Source organism: Myotis yumanensis, unplaced genomic scaffold (assembly GCF_028538775.1).
Source record: "Myotis yumanensis isolate MYYU_CA2020_CCGP unplaced genomic scaffold, mMyoYum1.0.hap1 SCAF_12, whole genome shotgun sequence".
In the NCBI taxonomy this organism is placed as follows: Eukaryota; Metazoa; Chordata; class Mammalia; order Chiroptera; family Vespertilionidae; genus Myotis; species Myotis yumanensis.
In genome coordinates this window covers 16,504,363-16,521,043 of record NW_027223763.1, presented here as the reverse complement: position 1 = coordinate 16,521,043, position 16,681 = coordinate 16,504,363, and the positions used below count along the sequence as shown (strand labels likewise).

The 16,681-nt window shown below is 44.3% G+C and overlaps 1 protein-coding gene across 1 annotated transcript; it reads left to right on the top strand.

Moving 5' to 3' along the window:
• The first annotated feature begins 377 nt into the window (after positions 1 to 377).
• Positions 378 to 16,472, top strand: CUNH9orf43 (chromosome unknown C9orf43 homolog). The gene is made up of 14 exons (XM_070431176.1): positions 378 to 472; positions 2,009 to 2,208; positions 2,311 to 2,461; positions 5,157 to 5,235; positions 7,981 to 8,081; positions 10,066 to 10,129; positions 10,835 to 10,998; positions 11,864 to 12,011; positions 12,375 to 12,465; positions 12,735 to 12,805; positions 13,043 to 13,145; positions 14,322 to 14,401; positions 14,704 to 14,770; positions 14,984 to 16,472. Exons 1-14 carry the CDS (start codon positions 465 to 467, stop codon positions 15,205 to 15,207), a joined length of 1,551 nt encoding a protein of 516 aa, XP_070287277.1. The 5' UTR covers positions 378 to 464; the 3' UTR covers positions 15,208 to 16,472.
• The last annotated feature ends 209 nt before the right edge of the window (positions 16,473 to 16,681 follow it).

Sequence of the window (16,681 nt, the reverse complement as noted above, 5' to 3'; positions counted from 1 at the left end):
CACATTAAGTTGGGCTCGCTGGGGCTTCCGTTTCTTCCCCATAGTGCTGTGCGCTGCTGCCCGGCGAGGCGTGGCGCGTTGCCTGGGGAACGAAGAAGGCGACGGAGGCGGCGAGGCGGGGCCTGGTGGGAGGGGCCTGCAGACCGCCTTCCGGCCCCGCTTGGACCGACGTCTGCCCCGAGGGCTTTGGCCTCCTGTCCGGGGCGTCTGCTTGGACCCCTCGCAACCGTGGCCCCCCGAGGCCGGATTCTCCCACTTCCCCTTTTCAGAACGAAGCGGGGAATCCCTTTTCAGCTCTCGCCCGAGCTGATGTCTGCCCTTAGTAGTTACACCCGCTTCCTCCCAGCTTGGTAATAGTATTCAGGATAACTGTTACCTAGAATTTTCGAACGCACATTACTTTGCCCGCATAAGCGCCAATGCCATAGAGAGGGGCATGACCAGAGGTCGGGACTCCGTTCGGGATGGTCAGGTAATGAAAGGGCGGCGAGCCGATTGTCAGAATAAGGCAACGTCACGCTGTCATTCAAAAACAAACCCTCTTAAAATTGTATATGTATTTTTTAGTTCATAAAATGGTCCGTCGAGCATCTTTCCCAGTCAAAAACATCACCACAGCTTTACGGGGGCTTTTTAAGTGGTATCATATTACGTACCTAGAAATTATCCTCGCTGCCACTCAGTACTAATGCTGCTTTTTGAAACGTTTCACGTCACCCTGTGGTTTTCCTGCTTTTGATAATGAGTTCAGAGAAATATTTATTATGAGAAAAGCTACAGCAATTAGAGGATAAAAAAAAGCAAATGAAACGGCTTCAATGGTAAACTGTAGGGTCTGGTGGGAAAACTCCACTGGGATGGAACAGATTTGGTTTCAAGATGTCAGGAGATGCTCAGCTTCAGTCAATGGCTGACCTGTTAGAATTGGGTCCGCTTTGTCAGATATTTTGATCTCTAAAATGACCCAGAAATCTGGACATTACGGACTATTTCCATTTAAAATAATGGCTCAAAGTACAGCCTAAACAAAGCAAGTTATAGGCCTGGTGCAATCTTTGGCCAATATTTTGCTATCTTTGGTCTAAAAAGTCTTTTAGAATAGGGACTTATTTTGTTACTACTGTGCTCCGTGCTTATAACAGGTTCCCTCACATATTTGGTCGTCAATAAATGTGTTGAATAAGAGAAAGTGTCTCCTTACAAAATTATTATGGATCAAGTGGTGGTGATTGCATAAGACATTTCTAGAGAGAGATGAAAATATTCATTGAGCGCCTGTTATATTACCACACGTAAAAGTACATTTTCTCATTTAATGCTTCTACAGTCCTACTTAGGGATTCCCCGTCCCCTACTTTATATGAGGAAACAGGCTAAAAGAGATTAAATCACTTGCCCAAGACCTTACAGACAGTAAATGAAAAGCCAATGGCCTCTGATGCAAGTTTAAGTTTACTGATATGCTGTTTGAGCAAACCCATTAGTTTTCAGTGCATAGTTTAGCTGCCTGTCTGAGAATTGGAGCATATTGGAAAATGAAGCATGTCTTCTAAAGTTTAGAGCCACCTAAAGCACTTCTGTATCTGTATTTGTAATTTGATAAGGCTTTTTGGAGACGATGATATATTTTCCCTAGTGATTAATAAAGGGGAAAAGGGAAGGATGCTGATGTTTATTCTGAACTCTCTGCCAGACCTTTTACAATCCATTAACTAATTTTTGTAATGACCCTGTGAAATAGGCTTGTCCCCATTTTGCAGATGAGGAAATGAAGCTCGGATTAATCCATCTTTTAATAGTGAATTAGGAGACCTTCTGAAGTCAGCCTGCTCCCAAACTCTTGCTACTTGACTTCACACTATATATTTTCATACTCATTTGTTACCTAAGTCTTATTCTATGACCACCATTTACCTATAAGAGCTCAGTAGACACATTTGATGCTTTGAGTCCAAATTCAGATCTGGCTCATATATAATACTCACTAATTATGTGGTTGTTTCTCCAGAGGGCAAGAAAGCTGCAAGGTTGACTTTTATCCTAAACCATTTATAACTATGGACTTGCCAGATGAGAGCCAGTGGGATGAAACCACTTGCAACTTGGCTGCTTGTCAGCACCCACAATGCTGGGCTACTATCCGCCGCATCGAGAGGGGCCACCCTCGAATCCTGGGCTCATCCTACAAAACTCCTCTGGATGTTAACGGTGAATTAGTCAGCCCGTCTCCTCCCTTACAAGATCTTTGAACTATTTCTCTCTGGCTCCCTTCTAACATGTCCCATGTTTTCATCTTGTTTGCTTTCTCAGACAAACTCCCCGTGCTCACCATTGTAAACCTCTCAGATTCCTGCTTCCAGGCCAGGAGGCGTCCTCATGGTCATTTACCAGGACTTACCTTCACTAAGCCTCACTCTTTATTGTCTCAGCGTTCAAAGTTTGACTCCAAATTTCAAGGCAGGTAAATTATCATGGAATACACCTTTAAGAGCTTGCTATCTCAAAATTCTGGGTTGACTTCCTTTTCCCGTGTAAAAGATTTTGAGAAAGCTGGGTTTAAAGTAAAAACCCCAATTCAGATAAAGAAGTGGTAAATAGGCAGTAGCAAACAAAAACATATATATATATGTATATATATAATTTCAGAGAGGAAGGGAGAGGGAGGGAGAGATAGAGACATCAATGATGAGAGAGAATCATTGACTGGCTGCCTCCTGCACGTCCCGCACTGAGAATTGAGCCCACAACGTGGGCATGTGCCCTGACCGGGAATTGAACCTTGATTGGTTCATAAGTCGACACTTAACCACTGAGCAACGCCAGCTAGGAAAAAACAAAGCATGCTTATTTGTGGTCTAGGAATTCGTTAAAATGGGCAGTTTGCTAGGGTGCCATACATACAGAGTACCACAGACTGAGTGGCTTACACAACAGAAATTTATCTTCTCAACATTCTAGAGGCTAGGAGTTCAAGATTAAGGTGTTGGCAGAGCTGCTTTCTTCTAAGCCCTTTCTCCTTGGCTGTTGATGGCCATCTTCTCCCTATGTTTTAACATGGTCTTCCCTCAGCGTGTGTCTGTGTCCTAATATCCTCTTCCTAGAAGCACACCAGTCATACTGGATGCGGGCCCACCTATATCGCCTCATTTTACCTTAATTATCCTTTTAAAGACCCTGTCTCCAAATACAGTCAAAATCTGAGGTAGAAATTAATTTTGGGAGACACAATTCAGCCCATATCAGGGAATATCTCATTAACTTCTGTGGGTCATCAGAAGACTGTTCACACGTACTTTTCTTTCTTATCTTTTATTTTTAGGTATGACATTATAAGCTCCTGAAGGAAGAAGCAATGGCTTTTCCTTATGAATATCTTACAAAGTTTAGGTACTTAAATAGTGCTCGCTGATATATGAAGCTAAGGGAAAGGTATCTGGAAAACTTAGATTTTTAAAATGTGAAGACCCTGTTGCCTGGAATCAAAGCACTGGTGCCCTTGCAGTGATTTCTTGTCTCCTGTTTGATTTAAGCAGCTCTTGATTTTTCTTAGGCTAAAGACAGTATAGAAATGGATAGGGCTACTTTCAGGTTCTCTAGGACTCAAACCCTGGGAAAACAGCAGCTTCTCCCAGTCAAGGCAAAGCCTGTGGCATCATTTGCTTAGTCACTCATTAAAGTTCACAGATACATCATAGTGGGGTCCACTTTCCTGGGCACCGGGGACACAATGTTTGAATAGATAAGGGCCTTCAGCCTAGTTGAGGAGGCAAAGAACCATTGATTGTGATGCATGTGGTAAGAAGAGTGCCCCCTAGGTGAGTGGAAGCACACACGAAAGACGCCTAACCCAGGGCCCTGCCCTCTGAAATTAGAGCAGTTTAGTGAAGTGGGGGGTTTTAAGTTGGAAGGAGGACAGGAAGAGAGTTCTAGACTACAGAAATAGCACATGCAAAATCCAGAAGGCAAGAGGAAATCTAGGTATCAGGAAAAAAATTCAGTGTGTTTGGAACATAGAGCAGAAATGGGAGGTGGCCAATGGGGGAGTGGGAGTAAAAGGCAGGGGCCTGCATTATGTAGGACTTTATAGGTCAGGCGAAGGAGTTGGGTCTTTATCTTATATTTTATATTTACTCATTTATACATTTAACATGTTAAAAAATAAAGAAGCAAGTGATATGAAAATGTAAGAGGATAGTATTTTTTTGTTGTATAAAATATAGATGACATAAAATTTACCACTTTAACTATTTTTTTTATATATATTTTATTGATTTTTTTTACAGAGAGGAAGGAAGAGGAATAGAGAGTTAGAAACATCGATGAGAGAGAAACATCGATCAGCTGCCTCCTGCACACCTCCTACTGGGGATGTGCCCGCAACCAAGGTACATGCCCTTGACTGGAATTGAACCTGGGGCTTTTCAGTCTGCAGGCTGACGCTCTATCCACTGAGCCAAACCAGTTAGGGCCACTTTAAGTATTTTTAAATGTACAATTCAGTAGTATTAAGTATTCACTGTACTGTACAACCATTACCACTATCCATTTCTAGAACTTTTTCATTATCTCAGACAGGAAATCTGTACTTAATTTCCTCCTCCCTCCAGCTCCTGATAATCTGTATTATATTTTCTGTCTATGAATTTACCTATTCTAGGTACCTCATATAAGTGGAATCATACAATATTTGTCCTTTTGTGTCTGGCTTATTCATCTAGCATAACGTTTTCAAGGTTCATCTGTGTTATAGCATATGTCAAAAATTCATTCCTTTAAAAAATATTCTTTTGTGTATATGTACCACATTTTATTTATTTGACATGTTTTTGGACATACATACCATAGGTATTTAATAAACTTTTTATTAATGATGATGTAACTACCTATAGCTGGAGAGAGAGGAGCACAGGCTAAGCATTCAGTTTGATCCAACAAATAGTTGTAAAGTGTTTGCAATGTTCAATGTCTGTTTGCGAGCAGCTCCAAGGAAAAACAAACAAAACTTAAGGAGATGGTGAGATCCTATGTTTATTCAGTAAGTATTCAGCCCAAGGCTTTCTATACCTAAGAAGAAGGCTTTTCCTCATAGCATTCATTTTATCAGCCCAAGAAGTCTTTTGTGTCTCTGTCTCATGTTCATAAACTCTCATTTTCAGGCCTTGCAAGGATTTGCCTGACAAAGATTTGATCATCTATACTAATAGATCTCCCAAAGGAAGTCACACATTGAAAAAGGTACTTCCTCTGCATCTTTCTTCACTAATGAGAATACAATATTTGCCTTTATTTTGCATTGTTCCTTGGCATGACTGCAATAATGATGATGATGATAACTATCTAACGTTGGGCCCTTACTATATATAGGCTCTGTGCTAATGGCTTTACATGCGGTACTGTTTTCAGAAATCCCAGATACAAGTGAGTTTGATTTGTGGCAGTTGGGCATAGGTGAGAATTTTGTCTTTATCCTACATAGAATGTGTTTAGCTACTAAGTAAACACTGTCATCTCATAATACAAGGATATTAGGGTGCTGGAATGGCAAACCTAATTTGGGCCTTAAGATCATCTACTCTGATGCCTTTCAAACATTTTTAGCTCTTACCTATAGAAAGAAATACATTTTACAACAAAAACATCATGGAACAATCCTTACCCTCGAGAAGGATGATGCACTCTGATATCCTCTGTCCTATTCTATTTCATCTTTAAACAGTGTAGGCTGCACTTCACTCAAGTTTGATTAGATGACCTATGAATTAGTTGCAATTACAGTTTGAAGAATATTACTATGGTCTACTTTATACATTTTACAGTTGAGGAAACTGAGACCCAGATAGGAAGTGATTTGCTAAAGCACACTAGTTAGGGGCAGAACTAAATTAGAGTTTAGGAAGAGAATCCCTTTTACTTATCTACAATAAAAGAGATTTGCTATTCTTTGCAGTCCTAGTTATACCCCTCCCCCCTTTTTTATGAGATACTTCACTTTTCAGTGTCATGTGGCGGAGAATGTAAGGAACTAAGAGAGGGGGGATAGGTTTGAATGGATGAATGAACAAAGCACTTACCTCTTTGACCACTTCAGAACAATAGGGTTAGATTAAATTAGTTTTAAATTAATTGTTTGAATAGATAATACACATATATGGTTCCAAATCCAAAGGGCAGAAAAGGGTTTACAGTACAAAGAAGTGTCCCCTGTTCCCCTGAGTCAATCAGTTCATTTTCATGGGGACAACCTTACTTTGAACCACCCCCTTTTTCCTACTAGGGATATGGACTAGATGACTTACGAGGCTTCCTTGAGCATCATCAGTGTTCTAGTATCTTAAGTAGCTAAATGTGAAAAGAGTTAGGACTTTCACTGTTGTGTGGTTGCCTATAATAGTAGACAGGCTGTAGAAGTAGGACACTTGCTGTGTCTCTGTCAGTTCCCTCCCTGCTCCCACATTGTATTGTAATATCCCCAGAGGACCTAAGTCTTTGGAGCGGAATGGCCAGAATGAGTAGTGTTTCTTAGGGAGGCCCCTAGGTACCCTCTTATAGGATGGGGTTGGGAGTTGCTAAATGCCACCCTCATGTCACAGGGAAGCAGGGGACACTATCTACACTAATAAAAGAGAAACATGGTAATTAGCGTACAACCGCTACCCTTCCCATTGGCTAATCAGCATATCCTTATGCAAATTAATTGTCAGCCAAGATGGCGGCCGGCAGCCATGCACTGAAGCGAACAGGGAGGCTAGCTTGCTTCAGTGACTGCGGACTCCAACGTTCCCCACCTAACTTGCCGGCCTCTCAGCTGCAACTCTAAGCAACTATGTACTATGTTGCAAATAAGAAGCTAAACAAAACCCCAGAAACCAGCCGGACTGAAAGCCAGCCGGACCGCAACATTGTATCGATGTTTTCAGCAGTGAGGCCTCAGAGCTAAAGCTGGCCCAGAATAAAAAAAAAAAAAAGAAAACAAGGAGCGGTTGGGAGCTTCAGTCACTCGCCAGCCAGAAACAGCCCTCAGCCCCTCACCCAGACTGGCCAGGCACCCCAGTGGGGACCCCCACCCTGATCCAGGACACCCTTCAGGGCCAACCAGCCGGCCCCCACCCATGCACCAAGCCTCTATTCTATATAGTAAAAGGGTAATATGCCTCCCGGCACAGGGATCAGCGGAGCAGCGAGGCTCCTGGCACCGGGATCAGCGTGACGGGGCAGCTCCCAAACCCCCTGATCGCCCTGCGGCTCTGTGAGTGACAGGGGACGGGGCCACAACCTCCCTATCTGCCCTGCTCTGTTCCTGACAGGGGAAGGCGCCCCAACCCCCTGATCAGCCCTGCTCTGTGCCTGATACGGGGGAGCTCCCCAATCCCCTGATCACCCTGCGGCTCTGTGTTTGACAGGGTGGGGCGCCCCAACCCCCTGATCGGCCCTGCTCTGTGTGTGACAGGGTGCGGCGCCCCAACCCCCACCCCCCCACGAGCCCTGCTCTGTGTGTGACAGGGTAGAGCCATAACCTCTCCATCGGCCCTGCCCCGACCGAGTGTGACAGTGGCGGCGCCCCAACTCCCCAATCGGCCCTGCTCTGAGCCTGACCAGGGGCTGCACCTAGGGATTGGACGTGCCCTCTGCCACCTGGGAGCAGGCCTAAGCCAGCAGGTCGTTATCTCCCGAGGGGTCCCAGACTACGAGAGGGCACAGGCCTGGCTGGGGGACCCCCCCTCCCCACCCCCCGAGTGCACAAATTTTTGTGCACCGGGCCTCTAGTTCATTTATAAATGTGCACTCTTCCAGTACCTGTACTGATACCTGGTTTCTTGGAGTATTACAAAGATGTTTTTGGGGTTGGAGCACTGTATTTATTATCTTGTGAACCACTGTACCCTTTTGGTTAGTAAGATAATTTAGTCCTTGGTCTTATACAGAGTACCAACAGGAGCTGGTATCTTCAAACCATACATAGGCTTTATATTTTTCTCTTAGCTTCCAGTGCTAAATTTGAATGAGACACAAATTCCTCGCTCTCAAGGTGTTAGCAATTTGGTTGTAGTCTGGATCCCAAAAGAACCAGGGGCGTCTGTGAGGTGAGTGTCATGTCTAGAACTTGGGGGTCCTCAGCTCTTACATTCTACAAAGCCTTGCTGTTCTCTGCAGGCCTCCTTCCTGTGATCTTCTTTTTAGCAACCTCCATGCAAGTAGCAGGAGGCCAAGCAGAGAAGGGCATAGTCTCTTACATCTGCCTCTTGCTATACTGAAATTCTGTTTTAATGCAATTTGAGATTCATGTCCTGGGATTTCTCTACATCAAATTCTAGGTGGCAGTAAATAGCATACAAGATAGGGCCCAATGTATTTGTGAGGTTTGATTAAGAAACGAACGCTTGCTCTGGTCAGTGGGATTCAGTTGGTTGGAACATTGTCCCATACATGAAAAAATGGTGGTTTCAATTCCCAATCAGGGTCCATACCCAGGTTACAGGTTTGATCCCAGGTTGGGGCACATACAGAAGGCAACCAATCGATGTTTCTCTCTCACATCAATGTTTTTCTCTCCTCTCTTCTCCTTCCACCCCCTCCCCTCCCATCTCCCCCTCTCCTCTCCAAAATTAATGAAAAGCATATCCTCAGGTGAGGATTAAAAAAAAAAAAGAAACAAATTCTTTCCGAGCATTACTTATTCTTATAGCCATCAGCAACTAGTGAAAAAGTTTACAGTGAAGCACATGAATCTTTGGTCTCAACTTCAGGCCTAGCATATAGAACTTGTGTACAAAGCAAAGCATGACAAAGATTACTTGGAAAAGGCCTTGAAGCCTTGCTAATATTTAAACCTTTGGAAGAAAGTGGTCTTTCTTTCATGACTGTTGAGGCTTTCAGATTCTTGTTAAGTGATCATTTAGAGATGATAAAACTTAAGAATTTCTTTTCATTTCATTTTCTTTTTTAAAAAATTGATCCTGTAAATGCTTCTTTTTTTTAAAAAAAATATTTTATTGATTTTTTACAGAGAGGAAGGGAGAGAGATAGATAGTTATAAACATCGATGAGAGAGAAACATCGATCAGCTGCCTCCTGCACATCTCCCACTGGGGATGTACCCGCAACCTAGGTACATGCCCTTGACAGGAATCGAACCTGGGACCTTTCGGTCCGCAGGCCGACGCTCTATCCACTGAGCCAAACCGGTTTTGGCGTAAATGCTTCTTTACATATGCATTCTTTGTGTATATATATATGGTGTAAACCAGCAGTTCTCAACCTGTGGGTTGCAACCCCTGAAAATACATCCTGCATATCAGATATTTACATTACGATTCATAACAGTAGCAAAATTATAGTTATGAAGTAGCAACGAAAATAATTTTATAGTTGGGGGTCACCACAACATGAGGAACTGTATTAAAGGGTCGCATCATTAGGAAGGTTGAGAACCACTGTCACTGTAAACAAATAAAAAAACCTAAGGGCTCATTTCCTTTCATATAAAAGAAGCCCAGATATAGGTGGGCCAGAGCTAGTATGTCAGGTCCATGAGGTAATCAGAAACCAGAGTTCCTTCTAGCTTTCTGGGTCATCATCCTCATCCATGGCTTCCATCTTCTAAGATGCTGCATGGGGGATTTTAAGGTCTACGTGACTGCTAGGGATCCAGTCATCATCTCCATGTTTCAGGTAAAAAGGAGGAGGAAGACAAGAGAGCAAAAATACTTGAGTACCTCCTCATGCTAAGCAGTGAGAATTTAGTGGAGAACCAGATAGATTTGGTTCCTGTCCTTCTGCAGTCTTATGGGATGGGCATTCGGACATAAACATCACCAACTCTAGGCATATAATTGCTAATTGGATCAATGTTGTAAAAGTAAATAACTAGATTGTGTGAGAGAATGGTGGGGAACCTAATTTAGATGTGAGGGTGGAGGTATTTTTTTTTTTAGCAGTTTCTGGGCTCCTAATGACCATCTTTGAATACTGAATAGACTAGAAATCTTTATCGTCATCATTCACAAATATCCTAGGTGCTCTTGTTTAAGATGTTTACAAATAAGTTTTGGTTATTCTTATTTCAAGTCCAGCTGAGCAGTATGTTGCTCCCAGCCAGGATGGGAAGAAGAAAAGAAAGACATCTACAGTGGTAAGTGTGAAGTTTTGGCTAAAGCTTTATGATATTACTCTGAAGAGTTCGTTTCCTTTCAAATATCTTCCCCCTTCCCCCTGTTCTCTCTTTAAATGAATAAAAATTTGTAAAAGAAACCCTTAAGAAATAACTACCAAATCATTTTGTATTCAGAGACTCATTTCCCAAACCTCCTCCCTGTAGGAAGGTGGAGAGTACCTTGAAGAGATGTTAGGAGGAACTGCTGGGTATTCAGGGGCCTAGGAGTTACAATGGGTCTGGGCTTGCACTTCTAATTCTACCATTTATTAGGTAAAGGTGGCCTTGAAGAGCCAGCGCTAAAAGGTTGCTATGTCCATGAGAATAATGCCTTGGTCCATTTTGTTCAATGCTGAACCCTGGCCCTAGCCCTGTGCCTGCGCATAGTTTGCCAATAAATATTTGTTCGGTTTGTTCAGTGAATAAGTGAATAACCGTGTTAGGGAAAAACCAAACAAAACAACTAATCCCCATATGATCTGAATTCGGTAATAGGGTTGGGGAGCCAGAGAGGGAAGCATGGGGTGGCCCTCGTAGTGCAGACTGGGGAGGGGTTGCTGCTGGACCAGGCCTGCTAACAAGGAGTTTCATGTGCCGGGTTGTGTTGGGGGCTGGGAGGTGGATGGGAAGGAGTGGCCCTGACGAGAGTGCTTCAGGGAGTTCTTTCCATGGTCTCTCCTCCAGTCCTCCGTGGTTCTCTCAGGAAAGCAGGACAGAGAAACAAAGCTGAGCACTCCAGGGATGATTGTGCCCCCCCCATCCCCAGTACGCTTTTTTGAGCAACTAAGTCCAGAATTCCTACCTTTCTTGAACCAATTTGACACATTACCTCAGGATCTCCTGAACGAGTAAGTATGATGTGAGCCTGTGGGAGAGCCCGAGCGCCTGCCTGCTGTTTGCAGCTGTGAAGGGTCTAAGCCAGGGGTCCTCAAACTACGGCCCGCGGGCCACATGGAAATACAAATATTGTATTTGTTCCCGTTTTGTTTTTTTACTTCAAAATAAGATATGTGCAGTGTGCATAGGAATCTGTTCATAGTTTTTTTAAACTATAGTCCGGCCCTCCAACGGTCTGAGGGACAGTGAACTGGCCCCCTGTTTAAAAAGTTTGAGGACCCCTGGTCTAAGCCGTGTGCTCTTTCTGAGTAGGGAGGGGGGAAAACCGTCAGCCTACTTGTTCACTGCGTCCTCAGACTTCCCGGGATGCAGGGGTGACAGTACTCGCCACCATTTATCCAGTGCTTACTGTCTGCCAGGCCCTGTGCTAAGCAAGCACATTACATATATTCTCTCATTGAACCCCCACTGGAGGTAGACCCAGTTACTCTTCTCTTTTTGTAGATGAGTTATGGATAAATGGGAGGCAGGATGGAAAACTTGCTGGCTCTGTGAATTTTTTGTACTTTATTTAGCCTCTTTAAGCTTCATTTTCCTCATTTGCAAAATGGGGACAATAACAGTTGTCTTTAGGGTGTTGTGAAGATTCACTGGTATAAGGCACATGAGCCTAACCAACTGTAAACACTTCATCCATATAGCTGTAATGGTCATAGCCGCTTCGGAAAGCTGTTAGTGTGTGAGTACCTGTTGGTACAGACCATTCAGACCCAAAGTGGACATTTCTTCAAATTTGGAGCCCTTTTCATGTTTCACCTCAGCCACACTCTCCAGAAAAGCTGTTGCTGATTGCCTGGCTGTCTCTGTGCCCTTCAGTCTTTTGTTAGATGAAGGGAAAAGGTCGCCTTGTCTGGAGACGAAGACGCAATTGGCCACGAGGAAAAAGAACCCTCTGAAAAAGAGCCGGCCCGAGAGCGCCATTTCTGCCCAGATGTTTTTATCTGTGCACCGCCTCACCCTGCAAGTAAGAGTTGGGGAGCCTCAGAGCAAGATGCCTACATGCCAATCCAAACGCATCCACCTGCAAGGCGGGAACAGTTGACTTTTGTTTTCTGCTTTCTCTTCTATCCTTCCACTCTGGACCCACACCGCACAGAAGGAAGGGCTGGGCTCTATGTAGGTGAAAACAAATGTATGGGGAGGGGTCTGAGAAGAGCAATGGTCTCTGTTTCTTCTGCACTTCGTTTCCTGTACCTTTCTCCTCTCCAGAGCCCCTGGCACAATGCTGCACACACCAGGTTCTCAAAAACTGCATGATGATTAGACAGATACATGAATTTGGGGGATCCATTTGGGGAAAGACCTATGTTTTCCTTTTTCTCTCCAGAGACCATCATTGAAATATCCTGCACATTTGAAGAAATTATATTATAACCTGAACATAGAAGATAGGCTTTCTAGTGCTGCCAGATCTCCAGGTACCATTCCTCCTCAGCCCACAATTCTCATACTTGTCCTTGGGCCAAATTCAGTTATGTTTGTGGCCAGTCATACAGGGTCACATGTAGAACTCAAGAAACAGTAATTTCAAGAAGCAGCCACCACCACCACCACCACCACTCCAGCCTTGGCTTGGTCCTGACCAGGGAGAGAGAGTCGCCATTGTAAAGCAGGGCACAGCAAGCAGCCCAGGGGGAGGTGGGAGCTATCAGGGAGAAGAGCATTGAGCGGGTTCTCTGTCCTCCAGGTCTTCGGAAGCAGCAGCGGAAGCAGCAGCAGAAGAAGTTGAAGACACCTATGAAGGAACCGAAGAAACCGGTAGAGTGGCAGTGGGGAGACACCTAGGACTTGCTGGGACTGCGATACGTGGGTGCAGCCTGGAATAGACAGGGATGGATGAGAGGCGGGATTCTTCCTGTTCTCTGACTGGTTGTAGAACTTTGTAGATACAAAGTTCCTATTTGGTTGTGGATATTAACTTCCTTCTTTTAGACTTTTTTTGAAACGCTTTCTTCACTTCTAAAAGTTCTAATTCAGTCCTCATGTGGATTTCAGGAGGCTAAAAAGAAATCCAAGAAAGATCCAGGGAGCCAGAGCACTTCGAGTAAATCTTTAGGTACTGTGGGTTGTGACCCACACTATGGTAAGGAGAATATGGGTTGAGAGTGACAGATCCCAGGATAAAGCCGAGGGCAGGAAAAGCTGACTGTGTTTGTCATTTGGGAACCTGCCTATGGATTGGCTATCACCCTTCCATCCAATATTCACTAAGCAAGCAAGCTGGGCCAGGTGTCTGCTTCCCATGGGATTTGAGAGAGGGCCGTGAGCATGAGTCAGAGCCATCTCTCAGGTCCTGCTTTAGAAAAGGCAGAGTGGTGTGAGGATGAGCAAGCCCACGTTACTGGAGAGAGGACCTCTGCGGGTCAACTGGTTGATGAAGCAGGGATCCGGGGCCCCTCACTGAAGCCCCAAGAGAGTTCTAAGGAAGCAGAGTCCAGGGCCCTCTGCTTCCTCTGCCACAAGTTAGTCTCTGCAGCCTCAGGTTGAGACCAACATATTATCTAACCCCCCCCGCCCCACCCCCCAGGAGGCAGTTAGCAGATTCTTGACAGGCGGTCTTTCTCCTCTAGTGTTCATGCTGGTGATAGAATGTGTATCTCATCTTTTTTGGATTTCTTATGTCTGAGCTGAAAGATATACTTACCCCTGTCCCTCTGACATTTCTCAGCTTGAGTGCAGAATGGGAGGAAAGGAGGGAGGAAGAACCCCCTAAACCTGGGCACTACCAACTGTAATGCGAAAATAATTGTTTAACCATTAGAATTCACTCTCCAACCTGGGGCACTGGGAGGGCTCAGGCGAGGTGTTCACTGGAAAGAATCAAGGCATTTCAGGACTAGCTGGGGATAAAGCTGATGCAAAAGACTTGTGGAACTAGAGCTTTTTGGGGGGTGGGGTTTCATTTTCAAAAGCCAATATGGGTACATTAGGTCTGGTGCAAGGTCAGAGGAGTATTCATAAACGGAAAAGGTAGAGCTAGGGACTCCTGCTGCTGTGCTGTGCAGATAGCTGCCCCTTAGGTTTCTTGGAGGAATCCTGGGTCTTTTGACACTCACTTTACCTTAATCTCTACTTCTGTAATAGCTGTGGGCAGTCACAGGTGAGCAGAATCACAGCTAGAACTCAGGAAGCCTAACTCCCTTTTAGCTGCCTGTGAGGTCCTGTCTTGTCCTGGATAGGGAGTCACTTGTAGACTAGGGGTCCAACTAGAGGCCCAATAATAGGATATGAAATACAAATAAGGAGAGAAATGAGCTGTCTTTGTGGTCACTAGGTCACAGAACTCTACGGGGCGGGGAAAGTGACAACAATCCGCAGCCGCAGATGGAGAAGAATGGGCCCATCTTGAAACAGGTGAGTGTCTGAGCGCTCTTCTGCTAGGACCCGGGTTTAAGTTATCTGCTGTTTAACAAACCATCCCACCTTTGGAGGCAATCTCCCCTTAGCTGACAACTGGGAATGGGTAAAAGTAGGTTCTTGCTTCATCTGGTTAGTCTGGAGGGCAAAGAACATGTGATGCAAGCTTCTCTAGTCTCAGGAGGTGGGATTTTGTCCTGTCTTAGATGTTAATTTTTCTAAGAAAAGCCTCATTTAGAAAAAAATCATTTGTTTCCTAAAGTTTCAAGTTTCCTTATACTTACTCCAATGAATTTCAGGATTCCACAGAGAGACCACAGATGGGCAATGCTGAGAACGACCTGGATTCCTTCCCCAGTAAGCAGAGTGAGTTACTAGCGTGGAGGAACCTTAGGAAGTGTCTGAGGACAGGGAGAGCTGAACCTGTGTTGACCAGGATGGTTCACATCCCTGGATGGCACAGTTCTCATCCTTCAGAAGGGTCCCGAAGACACCCAAGTCCTTCCTTTTCTGTCCTCCATTTGTCACAGCTAATTGGGAGAAGGCTACAGATACAATTAATGGCTGGTCTTCTTTTAGATCCTGAGTTATCCAAGACAGAATCCACTAACAAGGACTTCGGTCCTCAGATGGAGGAAGTGCCAGTAGCCCACGAGGAGCCCTCCAAGGACCTTTCATCCAGTATATCTAGAGCAAGTTGGAATCCTGAGCTCCAAGTAATGAGGATTTCTCAGGCTGCTGAGTATGAGGCTGAGGAGAACCAACTCTCTGGGTTGCAGAATAAAGTGTCTCCGGAGACATAGGTGGAAGGCGTCACTGGGGCAGCCTCATTCCACAGCAGGAAGCTTAGAGATCTGAGGACCGTGACCTTGGACACAGGGCTGAAAGGAATGGGGACTTCTTCCTGGGGCCTTTACCAGGGCCTGGGCTTAGGGATTCTGTGTTCTTCATTTACCTTTACTTGCCTCTAAGATAAGTGAGGAAGAAAGAGCGTCACTCCTTTTAAACTTGGATTGTTTCTCTTCCATTAGGACCAGAATAATTTCATAAACATAGTTGCTGCCTAATCAAAAGACAAATTCTCTGTTTCTGGGACGGGGAGAAATATTTCTTGGTACTTTTTCTGGGTCACTTTATCTCCTCTTGGAAGCTCTGAAAGATTTCCAGTTGTAGGAAGAGTTTGACCTGAGGGAAACACTGCTGTGCCCCTAGTTTTCCCTGTCAGTCTCTGGAAATGGTTCCTTTTGAGGATGGCATCCACGAAATTATCCAATAATATTTGTTGTGTTATGTGTAATATTCCTATGTACTAGTATGTGTACAGGACTCCAATTAACCAGAAAGAGTCTGAAAGCTCCAGTTTCTAAGTTACTGAATCTGCAGGAACGTTTCCCTGATACTTATAAAAACTCAGAATTTCAGGATTGCTTGAACTTGATTTTTGCAAAGAGGTTTTTCATATTTTTTGTCCTTAAACTTTTTTTTTTTTTGTCCTTAAATATGGACAAAATATGGAAACATTTTAATATGGAAACATTTCTAGGAGTTTGAAAAGAAAACCAATTGACTCTCGCCTTTGAAGGCAAGTGTTGCAATAGCGCACTGTTGTGGACATTCTGAGAATAGCAACCTAGTAAGGGAGGAGTTGCTATAGTGTTAACTCCTAAGGATCAAGGCACCTTGTTTCAATGCCTCCATTTTTTTTTTCTGTCTGGGTCTTATTGCAGAAATCTTGGACAATTCTCCAACAGGGGTTCTTAAAAGGAGAGGGGTTTTAAGACACCGATCTTCTGAAGGCTATGCTGAGGCCATCCCTACAAGGGAATAATTTCCTAATTTCTTTCCATGTCCTCTATTAAAAATATAAATGCCCTCCCTACTCTAGTATTTTCCTTTCTGCCTCCATTGGGTAAGAAGAATCCTCTGACTTTGGCTCCCCGGAGAACATCTTTTCTGAAATTCCCAATTGTGCTCCACCTTCCAGGAGGGAAAGAGGATCAAGGTGAGTGGGTAGGATGCATGGGGGAAGCCTGCTTATAAAATGGCTTTTGGAAACTGGACCTGCTCTGACCCGTGTCTAAATTGGTTCCAATAAACATTCAAATTCCCTGAGCTGTTTTCTGGACATTCCTATGTAATCACAAACACATCCATGTGGGCATGCAAACCTGTGCAGCCTCAAGCTGGTCTGCAAATACACCGGCACGAGCCATCAAATACGGGAATGTGGACCCAGTACCAGCATTCACCCCTAAGTAGGCAGACAGCATAACCATA